The 19,110-nt window shown below is 41.2% G+C and overlaps 1 protein-coding gene across 1 annotated transcript in view; it reads right to left on the minus strand.

Moving 5' to 3' along the window:
* Positions 1-19,110, minus strand: part of tafa4b (TAFA chemokine like family member 4b) — a 43,170-nt gene that overhangs the window by 14,630 nt on the left and 9,430 nt on the right. Inside the window, exons 2-3 of the mRNA XM_031278134.2 lie at positions 10,901-11,060; positions 9,627-9,742 (exon numbers count right to left, since the gene is read on the minus strand). Of these exons, the coding sequence (XP_031133994.1) occupies positions 9,627-9,741 (115 nt within the window). The 5' untranslated portion in view covers position 9,742; positions 10,901-11,060. The remainder of the gene's footprint in view (positions 1-9,626; positions 9,743-10,900; positions 11,061-19,110) is intronic.

The following is a 19,110-nucleotide window of genomic DNA, read 5'->3' on the forward strand; positions in this document are numbered from 1 at the left end:
TGTGTGTGTGTGTGTGTGTGTGTGTGTGTGTGTGTGTGTGTGTGTGTGTGTGTGTGTGTGTGTGTGTGTGTGTGTGTGTGTGTGTGTGTGTGTGTGAGAGACGGCTGCAAGACTGCACGTGTGCACCTGTATTTACACATCTTCACATTTTATGTTTATATCTCCATGTATGTGTTCTTCTCTGCATTTGTGTCTGTGTGATCCTGAAAACCATACTTTATATGACGATAATTGCTTTTCACCTGACACCTCCAGCACACACACACAGCGTCTAATCTCCCTTGATTATCTTCACACTTCCCCGGGGACCTTGGTCTGGTTAATTATAACGTTCTCTTGACGGTAATGGGACAGAAGGGCACGCTTAATTTGAAGTAAATTTTAACCCAAAGCTTTGTGCATGCATGCGTGTGTGCGTGTGTTACTGAAACAATAGGCTTTCTTGCAGGGACAGTGGTGTATGTAGCTGTTCAAATCTTAACATTATTATTTCTGCCACATGTATTTGTGTATGGTCTGTTCCCATACAATACAACAGCATGAGGTTGCTGCGAGGATAATGTGTGAATAGGCTTGTGTTGTATGGTAATGTTTAGAAGTGTGTTCTGTACAATGTCGATGCTAATGTTACATTTCACTCAGCACATTACAGTAAACATATGAATGTTTTGAGTTTTGCCACCTGAAGGAGAATGTGCCGACCACAAATGTTGGGGAAAGTGTTTAGTAAATCTAATCTTTGCTTATGGCTTCCGAACAGATTCCAGACGCCTTATCTTCCCTCTCAAAGCTTGTTGTGCACTCCTGAGAGTCTCTGGCACTGTTTCCCGAACAGAGCAGACCCTGCTGGCGACATTACTACCTATAAGCCTCTTTACAGCCCTGGAAAAACCTTGGTCATAAGCCCAGATTTCATTTATGTACGTGACTTTACCCTGACTCCAAAACTTTTCATGTTCAGCTGAATGAGCTTTGCAGGCAAACACAAAAGCATGCACGCACTCACGCGCACGCACACACATACACACGCACGCACACACACACACACACACACACACACACACACACACACAGCAGCAGCAGCAAACACACAAACACAGCACACACAAAGCACAAACACACTCTGTAGAGGGTTCCATTTCTGCAGGCCATGGCCCCTCTCATCCTTTCTGATTTAAAGTTTGTTTGTTCTCTTCTCCAGAGAGCCCCATCAATGATCCCAGGCTCTCTGAGGGCGCCCCTCCGCTATCATCCCTCCACTTTCATTTCCCTCACTCCTCTGTCTCAGGCTCTCCTGAGGCTGGAGCAGGGGCCGGATTACCACTGTGCGCGCACGCACACATACACACACACACACACACACACACACACACACACACACACACATATAGCTCATATCTACTGATAAAAATCTGGAATATAATAAAATTGAACTGAATTCAATGGAACAAGAACTATGAGCGCAGCTGTGATTAGAACTGTAATAATCACAATTAAAGCACAGAGTTACAAAGTCAGATTCAAACACAATCAAATTGCCTTAGTTTTAATCAGACTCGTGCTCTCAATTTTATTACTCTGTACTGAAAATGTATTTCACTGTTAGTGCAGAGCGGTGACTGGGTAATGCTGGTCAATCGGCTGCCCCCATCTCAGAAATAGACAGCTTGTTAGTGAGAAAGAAAGAGAGAGAGAGAGAGAAGGAGTCATACAGGAGGAGGAGAAGTGATGTCACAGGCAGTAGAGAGAACAAAGAGCAGCTCCCCTTCTGCTGGCATAATGAGGTCAGAAGGTTCACAGGTCTCCTCTTTTTTTTTGCCTACATCAGACCTGGACCGGGGCTGTTTGTATTTTAAAACTATATGAACTCTAATATATATGAGGAGGGCTGCCATCGGGTTTTCTTGTGGGTTACAGTCGCAGCTTAATGAGAAAAGAGAGCCCAAGGTGCTCTTTAAGCAAATATTCTAAAAGCCTATTCTAAAACAACTTCAGTGTGTACAAAAGTTGCCTGTGTTCTCAGGGAGCAGCACAACAAACCACATGCAAAAACACATTTTCTGCATTGATGATGATTCGTTACGTTGTAACTATCATTAACTGGAATAAAATCATGATTAAAAAACTATAAAAAGGTGTGCTTCTTTTTGCAGTTTACAAAATATTTCTGAAATGTTATCACATCACTTCACACATGATGGATGATGAACACATTCATATGACAATTTAGTAAAGGAATTTACCTCAGTAAGATTTATATCAGCCTGAAAAGTTCACATAAATTATATCATGCAGATAAAAAGGCTGTGAAAGAGGCCAGTTGCCTTTTCAAGTGTGAGTGGGGACATGATCACTAACAGAGTGTGCATGTTAAAGCAACAACAAATGATTAATTTCTTCAGACCTGCAAGCTACTTTCAACTATAAAATTACATAATATCTCGAAATATTTTATTTATTATATTTTATTTTATTTTATTATATGATGATTTCTTTAGCTTCAGAAAATGAAATATATGTTAATTAAGTTAAGTATGTTTAGTTTGGGGCGCCTGGGTGGCTTGGTTGGTGGAGCGGGTGCCCGTGTATAGGGTTTTGCTCCTCAGCGCAGTGGGTCTAGGTTCGACTCCGGCCTGCGGCCCTTTGCTGCGGCCCTTTGCTGCATGTCATTCCCCCTCTCTCTCCCCTTTCATGTCTTATAAAGGCCTAAAAAATGCCCAAAAAATAATCTTTAAAAAAATAAATTAAAAAAAAGTATGTTTAGTTTGTGGTTTTGCTCTCAGCTTCTGTATCAAGACCAAAGTCAAACTATTTGACAGTGGAAAAACTGCCATCAGTCCAGTGATGAGGTGGCACAATTGCTGTGTGGTGTTACAGAAATGTGAGTAAAGAATAAAACCATGGTGTGAGCAGTAATAAAGGTCTTAGCTACATTAGTGTTGAAGATCAATCATCAGTCATCAGGCATCCTGCAATCCTGTAATCCTGTAATCATATCAATTTATTTGCTTTAATAATGGACAGCTGGCATTGTCTCCCATGCAGAGAAAAGTTTTTATCATGCTGCACCAATGATAATGTGCTGGTAAATACAATTTGTGACAAACATGAGGATATGCTCGGGAAAGGGAAGTTTGGGGTCCCCTGCTGGAGCTGCTACCCCCGCGACCCGTTACCGGATAAGCGGAAGAAGATGAATGAATGAATGATGAGGATATGTCAGTATATGCATTAATTTACTATAGCATATGTCTAAATGCAATGTGTGTTAGCTTGTAAGTGTGTGCTATGAATTATACCTTTGAGCACCCAAGGTATGTAACCGTTCAATAGAGGTCAGAGCCATACAGAGTTTACAGCCAAAATCTATTTGATGTGGGAAAAATAAACTCAAAACCACCCACTCTTGTTGGCCAGAAAAAAAGAGGTGTAAAGCAATGTCTTGTCTTTATAGAAAACACTCCTGTAAGACTCTCATAATGAACTGTGTAAGTAATAACTTTAGTGCACAATAAACATATTTTTCCATGTATTGTTTGTAGTTAATTACAGTACGCAGATGTGGCTGGAGCATTTCACATTAAATTTAACAGGACTAGGAGCATGAAGCCACGCCAGCAGCTATGTGAGTCTGTATCATAGACTGTAAGGTCTGTATGTAGGCACAGCATGCTAACACTGACAATGTTAAAATGCTGATGTTTAGTAGGGGTGGGAAAAATAATCGATTCTTTTTTAAATGTGTTGATTTTTATTTAAAAGTTACTGTCTCCAGACAAGTACAAATCAGAAAACAGAGTGACTGAAAGAGAATGGGATAATGGACAACAACTTAGAGTTTAGGCAAGAGTGCAGAAAAAAAACACACAAAAATGGAAGGAAAAAAAAGATCTAATAAGACATACATAAAATAATTAGGCAAAACACACATAGGCTGTTCATCTACTTTATCACATTACATCTGACACCGACATGTTCTAAGAAGCCAATTATCCACCTTTAAACATGACTGAGCCTCTGACATGGAAGATTACTGGGAGAGAAGGTGACTTCCACAAGCATGTTTAAGGCTTAAGCATGGAATGACAAAATAGAAACCTCAGTAGACAAAATATTTCATTAAAACTTGTGTGTGACAAATATATGTCAAAATCTAAGCTTTGTATAGGTGCTTGTCTAGGAAGTGATTAGCAAACTCTGAGTGGCAAACTCAGATTTATACGTATATTTTAAAAAATCATGCATGGAAATGTACATAAAGAAATTGTTGCATCGAGATGCATCGATAATCGGTTTAGAATCGAATCATTGGCCTCTGAATGGGAATCGAATCGAATCGTGAGGTGCCAAGAGATTCCCACACCTAATGTTTAACTGGACCAAAGTGGTGGGTCGACGCACAGACAGACAGACTATCTACCTACAGTCACTAAAAATGTGGGGCTAAAAATGGAAGTTGTCAAAATGGACTCAGTTTTCAGATTGCTACACAGATTAGATTTGTGTGTTTTATTTAAAACAAGAGTGTGTTTTCAGGAGATCATCAGAGTTCCAGGAGTTACCAGTAAAAAGCTGGGTCAATACCTTTGACCAAAACCAAGAATTCTAAATCGAAATAGTACAAACAGTGGTCAGGAGTGCAGACTGAAGTACCGCAGCTTGACTGTGAGCACTCTCAGATTTGTCTTCCCTCCACCAGCCCCTGTTTAGAGCACTGCTGCCTTTCAGCCCTCATCTGCTTAAGATTCATGTGTCAGCCTCTAGCCATATACACATAATAACAGTGTATCTAATGTCTCAATGTTGCCTTTAAACTATTCTGTTATGGCCATCTCAATGTAATAGAGCCCAGCACACGCTGAGATGAAAAGACTTCTCAGGCATGGCTAAATGCTTTTATTCCCACAGCAGGCAAAAGGGAGGTGGGGTGGGAGATAAGGTGGTGGGGGGTGGCAGCAGTAGCTGGGCAGCCAACAAACCAAGCTACCTTGAACTGATGGGTTAGCCAGGCGATTGATGTATTCTGACAGACACAGGCATGCAGGAGCATCATGCAATTTATCAAAAAGCTGTGTCTTTCCCCCGTCAATACCTGACAAGCATGTCCATGGCTATGAAAGGCCTGATATCTAGAAAATGTGTCAGAGGCAGCAAAGGCAATGTAGAGATGAAATACTACACATATCTGTAGGAACACCCAAGTCTCAAGAGAGCAAGATTACGGTGATCAGTTGTGTGGAACAAGGTTGGAAACCATGTCAAACATCTTCCCATAACCTTTTTACTACAATAAACATACTTGCATATTACCTAGTTGCTAAAACTATTTTTTTTTTATTTCCAACCCTTTTTCCTTGCTTTTTTCATTTGTCCTCTTAGATCACTCATTACCCTTTCACTCAATGGCTCGATCTCCTCCTCACCCTGGTCTAACTCAGCCCATCAATCCTCCTGACATTATCAGTGTTTAACTGGCCGACCGGCTTTATGCTAATTGTCATAAAGGTTGCTCAGCCGTACTTAGTACCCCTGTTCTGCCTGTTGCCAAGCTAGGTGAGTGTGGGTCACATGCTCACAAGGCAGCTGGGAATTTACAATGTGGGGAGATTGTGAGCAGCTGAAAGAGAGGAGAGTTCGGAGTTCAGGAAGAGCTGCTGTTGTTGAGTGTCGAGACGGAGAATCTTTTTTTCCCCATCCCATTGTGTTGATGTTATTGTCCGCGTTTCAAATGTCTACAAATAAACTATCAAGCAACACAGAGCCAAAGAGATGACAGGTAGGCCGATTCATTTTACCTGTAGCCTGGCAGCCGCGTCTTCATATGAACGGGTGGCCAAAACTCTGGAAGCCCCTAGACAAGTAACGATAGTATCAAGTTTTCCTAGGGTTGTGGTTAAGCCATGACAGTATGATATCGCACAAACATTTTTCGTATGAACAATTTGTATGATATCCTACGAAATTATGGATATCTCCAGCCGGTCACGTGACGACAAAAGGCAACTGTGAGCCAGCAACGGAGCACCGCGAGGCCCCAGTCGTTTAAGCAGCCATTGCAGTTAAGTTTAAATGACAAAAAGTTAATGTCATACGACGGTGACACAAGATCCCCGAGACACAAACACCCATTTCCTGGGTGAAAGTCTTGTGTTTTTCCCTTCTTCTGGGACATGAACTCCGCTCTCCTACTTGAAAGCCCTGTGCTTTGCATATATACATCAGCAGTCATGGTGCTGCACACAGTAATATATACATTGAATATACACAAACAACAGCGTATTACTTTTCGTAGCAATATACGTACGAATGATTCATGAGAACAGCCTGGATAAAACCTGCTCACTAAGGAGACATCTTATAAGAAGCCTCAGATAAGGACTCACAGACTGGTGTACAGAATGCTCAAATATAGAAGTGCATGGACACAGTTGTGTGTACAACAAGCTTGCTTTTAAAGTGCACATGAAAGTAGCCCTTTTCATGTAAAAAGAACCAAGGAGAGAATAGGAGGTCCCACTAATGGCGCTTTTCCATTACATGGTACCAGCCCGACTCGCCTCGACTCTACTCGCCTTTTTTGGTATTCCATTACGAAAAAAAGTACCTGGTACCTGCTAACAGGTACTTTTTTTAGTACCTCCTCAGTCGAGGTTCCAAGCGAGCTGAGGCGAGCCGAAAAGGTGACGTGAAAGCGACAGACGGGGGTGTCCTGAACAAACCCGCTATTTTTAAACAGTTTAGCCAGCTGTTTTTTTGCTGCCTCCAGCTTCATTTGAAACAAAATGTGTCTTCTGGCAACACACACCTTCCACGTTCTGTGTGTGTGTCGCGTTAGGCCACGGCAGTTTACTTCGGCGCCGCTTGTTTTACAGTTCTGCAGAGGCTCCGGCAGAGCTTTCGCCGTAGCCTAACTACACACACACATGGCCGGCTCGACGCACACACCAGCGCACAGGTATAAACATCAGGCCACTTTTACATAGGCTACACAGGCTACAGCGAAAGCTCTGCGTGGAGCCTCCACAGAACTGTAAAACAAACTCAAGTGGCCTGATGTTTATACTTGTGCGCTGGTGTGTGCGTCGAGCCGGCATACGACCAGCCACGCTGAGGCGGTACTAAAATCTGCAATGGAAAACGGACGCACAGTGTGTCGAGTTTAGTCGAGGCGAGTAGAGTCGGGGCGAGTCGAGCAGGTACCATGTAATGGAAAAACGCCATAACACTTCATGAAATCATGAAGAAATGTATCTTTCTGGGAATTTAAGATTTCATTTGTGATCAACGATACGTTGAAACAGAGATTAGCAATTGGTCCTAGAAGCTAAAATAAATTGTTACATGCTATAACAAGCTGTGGCCATACTCACTATTAGTTAAGCAAGCTTGTGATTTAACTGCTGGTCTCAGATTATCGAATTTTAAGCATACAAACAAGAAAAGAGAAATGGTACATGAGTAGATTTCATTGTCAAAATACAGGAGAATGTTGGTTGCAACTGTAAGAGCACAATCAATCAATTTACCAGCAAAGAAAGTTACATACTGACACATATGTTCAGAGTGCATAATTGTTTGTGTTGCATTACCTTGGCAGCTTTCGGAATGCAATATATTGTGTGACCTGCTTATAAATTGCTCTGTGTATTTGATATTAAAAAAATAGTAATAGGCTAAATGAACAGCATTACATGTATGTATATATATATATCATATTTTTCTATTTGTGAGAGGGGCCACTGTGACAGAAGGATGAGTAATGAATACTTAGTTGATCATTTGTGTGTGCTGAATGTTTCAGTGTTAAGATATGGACCTGAGGGGAAAGCTATTTCCTGTGAGATTTCTCAGAATGTGTTTTGTTTAGGTTCATTGTTCTTATTTTTATATATATATATATATATATATTAAGATGTACCCAGTAATTGCCAAATGCAGGTCATGTGCAACAAAACAAAAATCGATTCATATATGTATATATATATATATATATATATATATATATATATATATATATATATATATATATATATATATATATGCCAAAAAAAAAAGGAAAGCAGATGTTGTTTTTCTACATTTATTTAAAGTGACAGCTGTCAGTCATATCATGTCTGATAGTTAGTTGACATTCATTTCATCCTTTCCCATTATAGATTTGTTTTTAGGTGAGTTTCTGTAAAATGACAGATTGCCTCTGAGAATGACATGAGACTAAAAAAGAAATACATGTTTCTGAAGGAGCATTTTTTGACCTCTAGAGCCCCCATGTGGCAGCAAGCGGTACATCACCTGAAACACAGATCAAACAATTTCTCATTGACCTGCCAACTGAACAGCAGTAAAAACACTTAAGTAGAAAACACAGAAAACGTATCTAGCAGTCATAACGTACAGCCAATTATTTCTCAGCCTCAAAACCTTTGTGTGTGTGTGTGTGTGTGTGTGTGTGTGTGTGTGTGTGTGTGTGTGTGTGTGTGTGTGTGTGTGTGTGTGTGTGTGTGTGTGTGTGTGTGTGTGTGTGTGTGTCGTGTTGGTATTCACAATTCCTAACTTCCACCAATTAGAGTAATAAAAAGCACCAGTCGGTTTGGGAGCGAGTAATCTTGTTTCACAGCAAGAGTGAAATAAGAAGGTGGCAGGCACCCATGCTGACCTTCACAACACACAGGGCCTGCAATTAGTAATGTCCCTGCCGTAAGCAGGCTGCCTTCTCTCCACCAAAAGGAAACTAATACCATCACTCACTGCACAGACTGAATGCTGGTAGCATTTCTGTGGCACATAAAGGTCACCTTGCAAAACACAAGCAGTGAGAGCGTAGGGACCAAGAGATAATTAAGGAAATTGTCCTAATTAAGTGTGAGGAGGAGGTGACTTGGGAGGTTGTCCCAAACAAGTTGAGGAGCAAGATGCTGTGACTCAGCACAACTGTCCCTTCAGCCAGCCCCTATGAAATATTAATAAGACTGTGTTGGTCATTTTTGGTTGAGTGGAGGCCTGTCTCCATGACTTATGGAAATTAAGGATAGCGAATAGATTTAGCTTGGGGGCCTAAATTAAGTCAGCACTGGCTATGGTTTCTATCTTTTTTCATGGATTTCTCAGGGAAGAAGTGAAGTGGTGCTTTGGTTAAAGGGGGATACTGCAGAGCTATGCATATTAATGTAGGCACTGGCAATTAGGAGCCTGAGGATTAGAAGTCATGAGCCTATATATGGCCTCTTCTGCACAAGACATACACCCTATTTTAAAGCAACCCTAATCCACTAAGAATCCAGCCTCTTAAAAACAACAGCATCAGTCCTGAACTGCTGGAAGTCTGCAACCACTCAGAAGAGATCAGATCACACCCACACTGATCTATTTGTGTTGACAGCTCCTGACAGCTTAAGTGCCATTTGAATCTGAATGGGCTCAATCATTCAAACAGGGGTGTGTTTGCATCCAAGCCCAAAACGAGGTCTCGTATAGATTACATTATGTCATACTGAGGGACAGAGAACATCGCTCAGCCCCCTCAGTCAGTGACAGGCTCAGGGAACATGTGTTATACCTTGGCAGTGACAGTGTAATTAACCTCTTGTGGTGTTGGAAGGAGGGGTTCAGAGCAAGACCTGGTGTACCTGTCGGTCCCCGATGGTTACGGCTGCCAGCGGACACCGGGTCAATGTAGAGCATCACCAAGGCAACGAGGAAGGCCACCTGCACAGGCCAAGCTGACCTCCCCCACAGTTTCATCCTGAGAGAGGGATAGAGGACAGAGAGGGGCAAAGAGCGAGCAAAAGGGGGGAGAGGAGGAGGAAGAGAGCATGAGAAGAGGTTAGAACTCCCTCCCCCCATAAAAAGCAAAAATAGACACGAGGCAGAAGAGCAAAAATATTGCTTTATAAAAAAGCAGAAAAAATGTGAGAGGCAAGCTAGCAAAGGTCAAAGGAAAAGATGATAACCTCGAGAACAGAATAAATGAATAAACCTTCTGGAAGAAAAATATTCTTCCAGCACAGACACACATAATGTGGGTATAGCTAACTCACCATAGGTACCACTTCAGAATGCTACCAGCATCCTTTCATGCCTATTAGTATGACATTAGGATAAACTCTTCCAATTTATTCTGGCAGCAGATAATTACAAAAAGTTGACTTTATGAGTCATGACAATTTACAAAGAAACATGAGGTTAAGCTCAGAAATATATTATTTGGATTAGGGCAGAAAGTAATTGGTATTTTCCTCATTGATAATTCTGTAAATTGTTTCCTTGATTAATTGATTATATATGATTTTATATCAAACGTCCACAAACAGTGAAAATCATCCATCACATCACTTTCCCAGAGCCCAAGGTGATGTCTTTAAATTGCTTGTTTTGTTTCGACCAACCGTCAAAACTAAAAGAAGACGAAAGCAAGTAATGTGAGCAGTTGGAACAAGTGAAGAGTTTGCATATTTTGCAAGGAAAATTACCAATAACCAAAAAGAATTGCGGATTCATTTTCTGTTGATCAACAAATCGTTTCAGCTGTATTTCAATTTTTTGCTGAAACGACTAGTTCATATTTTGTGATAATGGATTCATCATTTAAGTTATTTGTCAAGCAGAATTGCTGGTTCTAATGTAGGTCCTAAAATGTGAATATGGGCTGCTTTCCTCTGTTTTCTATCCACACAGATCTGTTATCTTTGGGTTTTAAATCGTTGGTTGGACAAAACAATTTGAAGATGTCGGCATTTTCACTATTTTCTGACATTTGCCTAATAGACTAAGCAATGAATCATTTAATGACTAAAAATAAAGATTAACCGATAATGAAAATAATCATTAGTTGCAGCACAAGATGTTTTTTCTTTTTTTGTTGTTCTGCTTTCTTGTGCATCTGAGCAGGATGTGGTGTCACCTGTTGGTCGTCTCTATCTTCTTTGATCTGTCTTCCGCTTAGTAGCTTCTCTATGGACAGGGTGTACAGGCCATGGCTGCATTCACTCACACCTCAGCCCTCACCCTCTCTTCCTCCTCTTCTTCTCCTTCCTCTTCCTCACCTCAAACAGAAGAAGCCCCTGGAGAAAGGAAGGTACAAAGACACTCGGTCAGAGTGGACCGCCCACCCTGGGGTTTCTCAGTGGCCTCCAATGGTCTTGTGTGAAGTTCTACACACACACACACACACACACACACACACACACACACACACACACACACACACACACAGGGGTAGAGATGTGAAAGCCTAGATTCTGTTAGATCCATTGTTTACAAAAGGTTCACCTACCCCCAGGCTAAATGTGATCCCCACTCTAGATCACACAGCTCTCCCTCTCTCTCACAACACTCACACACACACATACACACACACACACACACACACACATAGTGCATTTTTCAATCTTTGTGGGGACCCGTCATTGACATAATGCATTCCCTAGCACCTTACCCTAACCTTAACCATCACAACTAAATGCCTAATCTTAACCCTTACCCTAACCCTAACCTAATTCTAACCCTAATCCTAAAACCAAGTCTTAACCCTCAAACAGCCCTATAAAGTTGTGGGGTCCAGCATTTTGGCCCCACAAAGCTGTCCGGACCCCATAAGTATACTGTATTCCCGGTTTTTGGATCCTACGAATATAGTTAAACAAGAACAAACACATATATACATACACACACACACACACACACACACACACACACACACACACACACATACACACACACACACACACACACACACACACACACACTCCCTCATACTCTGTCATGAGCATACACACACATATGGACACACTAAAACAGTGTACATAATGCAATACAACTTGAATTGATTCCAAAATGGGTGCACCTAAGAAAAATAGAATAGCTAAAACATTCAATGGCAGCAAATCAGATGATCAAACAAGTCAGAAACACAAGTTGACATTCTACAAACACACACACACACACACACAGGAGGACAGCAGGAGAGACTCCTAATTACAGCTGAGTGACAGCTTCTGATGCGTTTGCACTCCTAGACACACACACATACATACAGAGTAAATTACCATCCTGCCATAAGAGTGTGTCCACACACCTCTCTTTACAAAGGGACTAATCTAAATGAAAGACAACAGATTCACATCAATAACAAAATGTTCTCCTCTTCGAACCTTCATTATTCATCATGACTCATTGATATGCAGCTCAGTCTGCTGCTATGTTCAGAAACTTTCTGGGAATGTGTCAGCTCCATCCAAGCCTGATACCTCCGCTGAGCCATCAGTGTAGTGCCACTGCCCCCTGGTGGGGAACAAACCAACAGCAACTGCTAAGAATGAGTCAAAGATCGAGAAGAGATACCTCAGGAACAAGTACATATTTGAGAGTGAAAAACTAGCAGGGCAATGAAAGTGAGACAAAGTTTATGGGCACTGTTTGTGTCTATTTATAAAGATAAATTACACTTTCAAAACAATATGAAGGAGTGACATAAGGAGGGGAAAAAAGAATGGGAGATAATGAGAGGGCAGAAAATGCAGAATGGAGTAAGACTATGGAAAATAAAAAAAGCAAACATTTTAGGAGCAGTGGGGACATCTAAAAATAACAGTTTAAACATATACTGGAAAATATTTAATGTTGTGTTGCACAAACACACACTGCAAAAAGTAGGGAATGTGTTTTGATTGTGACCTTTTTTAATGATAAAACAATTAGAGAAAAAATTCATCACCTTCTGCCCACAGCTTCCAACGACTCACCATTGGGCGCAGGAGGGCTAGAGAGAACGATAAGACCTGATACTTATTTAGACGGCTTTTATCCTTTAGACCTCCAACAATTAATGTTAAGGGTCTCTTCAGCTAAGCCAACTACCTGTCTCTTAGACCCCATTCCAACGAAGCTACTTAAAGAAGCACTACCCGTGGTCAACACCACATTACTAGATACGATCAATATGTCCTTATTAACGGGTCACGTACCGCAGTCTTTTAAAGTAGCTGTGATAAAACCTATTCTGAAAAAACCCACCCTCGACCCTGAGGTCTTAGCCAACTATAGACCTATATCTAACCTCCCGTTTCTCTCCAAAATCCTTGAGAAGGTAGTCGCTAATCAATTGTGTGACTTTCTGCATAGAAATAGTCTATTTGAAGACTTTCAGTCAGGATTTAGAATGCATCATAGCACAGAGACGGCACTGGTGAAAATCACTAACGACCTTCTAACTGCTGCTGACAAAGGACTTGTCTCCGTACTTGTCTTATTAGATCTTAGTGCTGCATTCGACACTATTGACCATACCATCCTCTTACAGAGACTGGAACATTTAGTTGGCATTAAAGGAATCGCACTAAGCTGGTTTAAGTCCTATTTTTCTGAGCGATCCCAATTTGTTAATATTAACGATAAACCATCCAAATACGCTAAAGTTAGCCATGGCGTTCCTCAAGGCTCAGTGCTTGGACCAATTCTATTCTCTTTATATATGCTTCCTCTAGGCAATATTATTAGGAAACACTCAATTAACTTTCACTGTTACGCAGACGACACCCAATTATATCTGTCAATCAAGCCAGACGAAAGCGGTCAGTTAGCTAAACTTCAAGCGTGCATTAAAGATATAAAATCCTGGATGACCCACAATTTTCTGATGTTGAACTCAAACAAAACGGAAGTTATTGTGCTGGGACCCAAGCACCACCGAACTTCATTATCTAAATATATAGCTACCCTAGATGGTATTGCCCTGGCCTCCAGCACTACTGTCAGAAATCTAGGAGTCATTTTTGACCAGGATCTATCCTTTAACGCCCACTTAAAACAAACCTCAAGAACAGCCTTTTTCCATCTTCGTAACATTGCCAAAATCAGGAACATCCTGTCTCAAAACGATGCTGAAAAACTAGTCCATGCATTCGTAACTTCCCGGCTGGACTACTGTAATTCTTTACTATCAGGCTGCTCAAATAAGTCCCTCAAGACCCTCCAGCTGATCCAGAATGCTGCAGCGCGTGTTCTGACAAGAACTAACAAAAGAGATCACATTTCTCCTGTATTAGCTTCTCTGCATTGGCTTCCTGTAAAATCCAGGATTGAATTTAAAATCCTTCTCCTGACCTACAAAGCACTAAATGGTCAAGCACCATCATACATAGAAGAGCTTTTAGTACCTTATTGTCCCACTAGAGCACTGCGCTCCCAGAACTCAGAGCTACTTGTGGTTCCTAGAGTCTCTAAAAGTAGAATCGGAGCCAGAGCCTTCAGCTACCAGGCTCCTCTCCTGTGGAACCAGCTCCCAACTTGGGTTCGGGGGGCTGACACCGTCGCCACATTTAAGAATAAACTGAAAACCATCATCTTTGATAAAGCTTATAGTTAGGGAGTGAGGAGTTGCAGCATAGTAGAGTAGAGTAGAGGGAGGCAGGAAGTACAAGCCCGTTCCGGCAGGGGAGAGTACGAGCCCGGTCCAGGGCCCCTCTCTTTAGCCTGCCTCTCTTAGTTATGCTATTTTAACTCTAGACTGCTGTGGGAAGCTCCTTCCAAGGACACAATGAGCCGCTCCCTCTTCTCTCTTTTCACTTGTCTCCTTTTGTGTGCATCTTAGTCCCAGAAATGCCTGTTACTAACCTAGCTCTGGGGAGTTTTCTCCCCGGAGTCCCTTTGCTTCTTCTTCACCCAGAACATCGCCTTGGAATTGGGTGGCACCTACACCGGGGTCCTGGGTGCAGCTGACGCTATGGACTTACTACACCCTGCTACGCTCTGCGTTTCCCCGCAGTGTCCGACTGCGTCCTGCCGCGTCCAACCGCGTCCACCCAGGCTGCTGTGCCACACTACACCCCGTAACGCCCTGCTGTGCCCTACTATGACATGAACTACTATGACTACCATTGTGATCACTGCTTCACTATCTTTATTATGACTATTATTGCCACCATTCACCACTCCCCCAACTGGTGCCGTCAGACACCGCCTACCAAGAGTCTGGGTCTGTCCGAGGTTTCTTCCTAACAAAAAAAGGGAGTTTTTCCTTGCCACTGTCACAATAGCTACTGCTAATGCTTGCTCTTGAGGCAACCACTGTAATAGTTGGGGCTTCGTAAAGTACAGAGTTTGGTCTAGACCTACTCTATCTGTAAAGTGTCTCGAGATATCTCTTGTTATGATTTGATACTATAAATAAAATTGAATTGAATTGAATTGAATTGAATTGAATTGAATTGTATTCTGAGTGCCACTCCTGCAGAGGAAGTGAAATGGAAATGCAGATGTCAAAGCCATCCTGTACAGTGGAGTGTTGTACCCACACTGACATGTTCGTTAATTGTATTTGTATTTGTATTTGTAATTGTAATTGTAATTTGTGCATTTGAAATTTGCATTTGTGTGTTTATTTGTTTGTGCGTAGTTTTCATTCCAGTACAGTATGGGAGAGTATGCAATGTGCATGTGCTGTGTGTGCTGTGTGATTAGGCATGCACTGTAGCCCATGTCTTATTCTCTTTTTAAAGGCTCGCATTTTTTATCAGCTTTGTTCTCTGATACACTCATTAAAAGAGCACAACAGTGCATGTGCATATGTGTGTGTGTGTGTGTGTGTGTGTGTGTGTGTGTGTGTGTGTGTGTGTGTGTGTGTGTCTGTGTGTGTGTGTGTGTGTGTGTGTGTGTGGTCTCCAGATGCAGCTCAGTCTCGTCAGGATTTCAGGGACAAAACGTCCCATCAGTCACCTCTACTTGGTCTCACACACACACACACACACACACACACACCCATTAACAAACAGAGCACAGACATAGTCAAGATTATCTGAGAACATCAAGTCTTGCTCTTTCTAAAATCACCCCTCCTCCTATATCACCCTCCAACCTCATCTCTCCCACTCTGTGTCTCTGTGGGCTGAAGGGCTGATTTGTGTCATTTCTTGCAGTAATCACACAGGAGTGACACAGGGGCTCATTGACATGCAATGAAACAATCTCACCGCGGCCACAAATATATCTGTGTGCCCTGCATCCAAACACCATCATCTGCCAGCACTCTCCGAGCACACATGCCCAATCACAAACATAAAAATGAAAGCCTTCTTCTACATAACATCTCGGCAACTTTATCCGTCACATCAGGGAACATGTATCAAAAATAAAACAGTGATACACATTCTGCAAGATGGGGATGTTACCAACTCACTGCTGTTTGTCAGTCACGTAGATTATATCATTTGTCAGGACAGTACAGGAAGTTCCTGTTCAATAGAACTGAGCGAAGAATAGAAACTGCATCATTACTTGATAACCTCTGTGTCACCAGTTTTGTGTCTCTGTTTTATCTTTCTTATATCGATATGTTATCTCTTGTTGGAGTAATTGCATTTCCTAAAGTGCTGTTTATCAGACTCCACTGAAAAAACATGGAATGATTTGTAAAAGTCTGTTTCAGATTGTGTGACAAGATAGTCTTGTCATCAACCTAAGATTGTTTTTTGCCTCACTAGATGCCTCCAGGTCATGATGTTGGGCATTAGGTTGATCCATTCAAACACTTTGGTCTAGAGTGAGATCTGTCTACTGGCCAAATTCTCATATTTCTTATGGACATTCACGATCTTCAGGATGATGACTTTGGTGACCTTTGATCTTTTGTCTAACACATGAATAGGTCAACATGTTAAGATTTTGACCAGTATCGAGGTTGAAAAAAAAAGGAAAAACTACTGCTTGGAAATGTGTGATACTTCGCATGATACTGTATTTGACAAAACACTTTGGTGACTCCCTGAGCTTTCTCATTGTCTACTTCACTGCTGTAAACCTGAAATAACAAAATCTAAATGAGCAGGAAAGAAATTTAGCATATTTAATAACTCGCATTAGAATCAACTCTTTTAAACTTTAATGATGCTGTTATCCTTCCTGGCATTTCTAGTTCCATTAATGATACAGCTCTAAGAAAAAACATCCTGTGCTGTTTGTCTGTTCTACACTGTGGGTGGATGCAATCCACACCGTAGTCCTTTAGTCTTGATTATTTGTTTTTCTTATTATCACACACTTTAATGAACTTTAAAGTTATACTGATATATTGGCTGGCTGATTCAATGACCAATAATGGACTTTAATGAAATGTCAGATACCTAACGCTAACACATACGGCCAGCTGCGTCCTGTTCTGAGGGTAAGGCTTTTACTTGACCACAGTTACATAAAGAAAAACAGTCAACCTGCAATTTAATTTTCTCTTTACATTGACTTTATAAATTTTCAGCAATTCAGTTTGGTAATGCTTTACAATGATTCTGGTTTGGTATTTTAAATTATTTGCATAATAATACAAAATGAAATCAAACAATAAAAATGTATAAATCTCAAATACGGGAACACACAATTCAGTATGGGTTTTGTCACATGGGCTTTGGTTGAACTCCAATGTGCGTGTGTGAGAAATAGAAAGGCAGTGAGAATGCAGACCACACAAGCATCACACCAGTATCTCTATATGCTGATTCTGTGCCCAGACACAGACCAAGCAGACAAAAAGCATATCAGTGTAAAACAAAGTGCATCTCCCTAAGGCGGAACGATATTGAAAATGAATCGGGCGAAAGCACAAAGCCCAATGGAATCGTATGTGAAGCGTTTCAGATTTCTGTCAAATTGCAGAGTATTAACATTCAGTTAGGGTGTGTAATGTTCTGTTTCTATATATTTGTCTGCCTCCGACTCTAAACCATTACAGCATGCCGCTTCTCACCATTTCGTCTGGGTCACTGGGCAGATAGAGCGGGTGTGTGCTCACACACACAGACACACACAAACTTACAGTTTTGGCCGATTGCTTACACACTGAAATCAAACGTGTTACACAATTATCAAAACCTCAAGGAGCAAAACATTGGCCCAGATGTGCACCAGTATAAGCACAATGTCAGCCTCACACTTTTTGCAAAACAATACACACAGTGATTTGCAAAACACTAAACACACTTGTTGTACAGTACATTAGACACAGACGTATATCATAATGTCACACCGTTGCAATTCCAAAGCACTGACTGTCAAATGACCACACCTATGAGCCAATCTATGAAACACAGCCATCGGGTGCGCAAACACATGATTGCTTGAATTGAATTGTAGACACACCAATCAGGTTTAAGCACTATAAAAATGCTGCAGGAAAGTCTAGTATTTTCTGTACTGTATTTTCAGTTTTTTTTCAGATCTTTTTTTTTGTTTGTTGTTTATTTTTTTACTGTAATTGTAACCTGTACTGGATACATTATTTTATGTTTGTCTGTTATTTGCTGAGCTAACAGTGTTATGCACACTACTGTAGTAGTATGAAAACTAGGACATGTTTTGTTGTGGTTCTCCATGTTAACATGTTGACTGATTTGGGTATATGGAGAGAAATACATTATATTTTCCTCAGTCTGCAGCATTGGTCTTGTGTAGTGTTTGGTGAACTTATTGACTTATTGTATACTTGCACTTTCTCTGTGTACTTCATTTACACTCTAATCACTGAGAAGTAAAATTGCTAAAAATGTTATGTGTATATGTTTTTTATAAATTAGTGTATAGTTTTTGCAAGAGTGTTTCATTTTGCAAAGAGTCTGAGATGTTCTGCTAATTGGGTGTGTGGTTGTGCCAATTCACAGTGTGTAGTGTTTTGAAAAACTGGTCCTTGGTTTCAAAATAGTGCTTAAGCAATAAAAAAAAACAAAATTAACACACCAGTGCCAGAGCCCCATTTTTCCGTACCCTTATGTTCAGCCGCCACGGCCTGCAATTTTACTGTTTTTTTGTTTATTTCTTCTTATGCCCTTATGGCTCTCTTCATTATCCATGCCTCCGTGTGTGTGTGTGTGTGTGTGTGTGTGTGTGTCTCTCTCTCTCTCTCTGATTATCCCCTCTCCTCCCTTTATCAGTGTGCAGATGTACCTGTAAATCTCTGCTTTCTCCTCTCCCACTGTTTCTGTAGGCTACAAAGTCAATGTAAAACAGTGTCAGAACACGCATGTGTGCTCCTCTGACTGTGGCATTAGACAGAGGCGGTGAAGTGGACATATTGTGAGTCAGGCACACGGGACTACTCTACAGATGAAATGTAAGTTGTAAAATGATGAG

This window comes from Sander lucioperca, chromosome 6, assembly GCF_008315115.2.
Source record: "Sander lucioperca isolate FBNREF2018 chromosome 6, SLUC_FBN_1.2, whole genome shotgun sequence".
Classification (NCBI taxonomy): domain Eukaryota; kingdom Metazoa; phylum Chordata; class Actinopteri; order Perciformes; family Percidae; genus Sander; species Sander lucioperca.